Raw genomic sequence first — 2,363 nt, forward strand, 5'->3', positions numbered from 1 at the left:
GAGCGGTACTCTGCAGCATCACGTGCCGGGGTGGGGGCTATAAAATCCCGGAGCCGGGGCGCCGGGCGGGGGACGTGAGGACCAGCCCTCTCCAGGGACCCCTTTGTTCGCAGCCCAGACGCCGAACACCTCCGCGTCCCCAAGGGCTTGACCGCCTGCGTCCGCGCCGCAGCCGGGGCAGAGCTCAGAACAGGAGAGGGGAGGGGGCGCCAGCGCCGGCCACCGGGCCCTCCAGCCACCCACCCACCCCTCCCGACATGTCGCGCTCCTTCTATGTCGACTCGCTCATCATCAAGGACTCCTCGCGGCCCGCGCCCTCGCTGCCTGAGCCGCACCCCGGGCCAGATTTCTTCATCCCGCTGGGCATGCCATCCCCGCTGGTGATGTCTGTGTCGGGGCCCGGCTGCCCGTCCCGCAAGAGTGGCGCGTTCTGCGTTTGCCCACTCTGCGTCACTTCGCACCTGCACTCCTCTCGTGGGCCGGCGGGCTCCGGCGGCGGGGGCGCCGGGGCGGGGGGATCAGGGGCCGGGAGTGGTGGGGGAGCGCCGGGGGGCGCCGGGACCCTGCCCCTGCTCAAGAGTCAGTTCTCTTCGGGTCCTGGGGACGCGCAGTTCTGCCCGCGCGTGAGCCACGCGCACCATCATCACCACCCGCCGCAGCACCACCATCACCACCATCAGCCCCAGCAGCCAGGCTCGGCCGCCGCTGCCGCAGCCGCGGCGGCCGCGGCGGCGGCCGCGGCGGCCTTGGGGCACCCTCAGCACCACGCACCTGTCTGTGCCGCCACCACCTACAACGTAGGGGACCCGCGGAGATTCCACTGCCTCACCATGGGTAGGGTGGGGTCTCTGGGCACCTGCGCGCCGCGCCTTCGCGGCTCCCGGGAGCAAACTTTCCGCCTCCAGGGGAGGAAGTGGCAGCCTGGGGGGCGGGGTGGGGTGGGAGGAGGGGCTTTTCGTGTAACTGTGGAGACGTCCCCAGAAGTTCCACGAAAGTGGAAGTTAGCTTCGAACCTCTCCAAGCAGCCTGGTGCTTTCACGCCCGCTACCTGGTGTCCGAGTCTTGCACAGTATCGGGGCCTTTGGGACCTCGCACTCGAGGGCTGAGAAAGCGAAGGCTAACTGCGTGAGGGTTTGGGGTGGGCATGTTGGAATTTCGGTGTGGCAGTCCGTCGTCGAGGCTAGCTGAAGCGTTTCGATGCTCTGGGCTAAGCCTGCTTGCCTCTCTGCTGGGCTTGAAGGGAGACGACCGGACAGCGCAAGCCCCGACCCCTCCTTTAAGCCTCTGACTTTACATCTCGCACAGCAAAGGCCTTCCTTCACTTGCTTTGGGCGTCTCTGTCCTTCCGTGCTGAGTAACGAAGTGCCGTGGAATGGGAAGGGGTGAGGGATGGATACAGGTGTTTGGTTGAGCTCCGCGGGAGGGTCCTTGAGAGGCGTCCCTTCCAAGGGATGGCGCGTGGGGTGGGAACACGTCATCCGAGAATGACCTCTCTGCCCTCTCTTGGCCGGTCTGCAGGGGGCTCGGACGCCAGCCAGGTACCCAATGGCAAGAGGATGAGGACGGCGTTCACCAGCACGCAGCTCCTGGAGCTGGAGCGGGAATTCTCCTCCAACATGTACCTGTCTCGGCTCCGGAGGATCGAAATCGCGACCTACCTGAACCTGTCGGAGAAACAGGTGAAAATCTGGTTTCAGAACCGCCGGGTGAAGCATAAGAAGGAAGGGAAGGGCACACAGAGGAACAGTCACGCGGGCTGCAAGTGTGTCGGCAGCCAGGCACACTACCCGCGCTCGGAGGATGAGGACTCCCTGTCGCCGGCCTCGGCCAATGATGACAAGGAGATTTCTCCCTTGTGAGGGAGGGATGCCTCCGCCGCACCACACGCTCCTGGCAGCCCCCACGCCACCAACGCGCCTGGCACGCAGGGCGCCAGATCCTCAGCCACTGCGTGGTCCCATTTGGAGAAGGAGGGAGCTGAGTACTGGCCGAGCGGAGTAGTCTGGCCTGACCCTTCGCATCTCCTCCTTGACCTATACGTTTGAAGCTCCACTCGAAGTTATAGATCGTTTTTTTTTTCAATGTAAATAATCTAGATTCAACTCAGTCTTGTCATATAACAGAGGGGGGGGAAAAACCAGGGTTGATTCAAGTTTAACACTGTGTGGGGCTTTTTGAAAGCGCATGTCCTTTCCCCTTCCCTACAGTCTTACAGAACCTAAGAAGAACACCGGGTTTCTTGATTATTTTCTTTTGTTGTTGTTGTTGTTGTTTTAGTGAAAGCATATGAATTTCAAATAACTTAGAAAATTAAATGCTGTAGGTCTCGCTTTCTGAAAATTTGCGTGGGGAGAGATTGGAAT

General features: G+C 62.0%; 1 protein-coding gene across 1 annotated transcript; it reads left to right on the forward strand.

Moving 5' to 3' along the window:
- The first annotated feature begins 257 nt into the window (after positions 1–257).
- Positions 258–1,859, forward strand: GSX2 (GS homeobox 2). The gene is made up of 2 exons (XM_047091010.1): positions 258–834; positions 1,519–1,859. Exons 1-2 carry the CDS (start codon positions 258–260, stop codon positions 1,857–1,859), a joined length of 918 nt encoding a protein of 305 aa, XP_046946966.1.
- Positions 1,860–2,363: the final 504 nt, after the last annotated feature.

This window comes from Lynx rufus, unplaced genomic scaffold (assembly GCF_022079265.1).
Source record: "Lynx rufus isolate CCGP_SWC_20201006 ecotype Redwood Valley unplaced genomic scaffold, mLynRuf1.p SCAF_3, whole genome shotgun sequence".
In the NCBI taxonomy this organism is placed as follows: Eukaryota; Metazoa; Chordata; class Mammalia; order Carnivora; family Felidae; genus Lynx; species Lynx rufus.

Bases quoted from the DNA above. Each gene is read 5' to 3' on its own strand.
- GSX2 (XM_047091010.1), top strand. From the start codon at position 258: ATGTCGCGCTCCTTCTATGTCGACTCGCTCATCATCAAGGACTCCTCG. The intron at 835-1,518 runs GTAGGGTGGGGT...GCCGGTCTGCAG, and splicing joins ATTCCACTGCCTCACCATGG to GGGGCTCGGACGCCAGCCAG.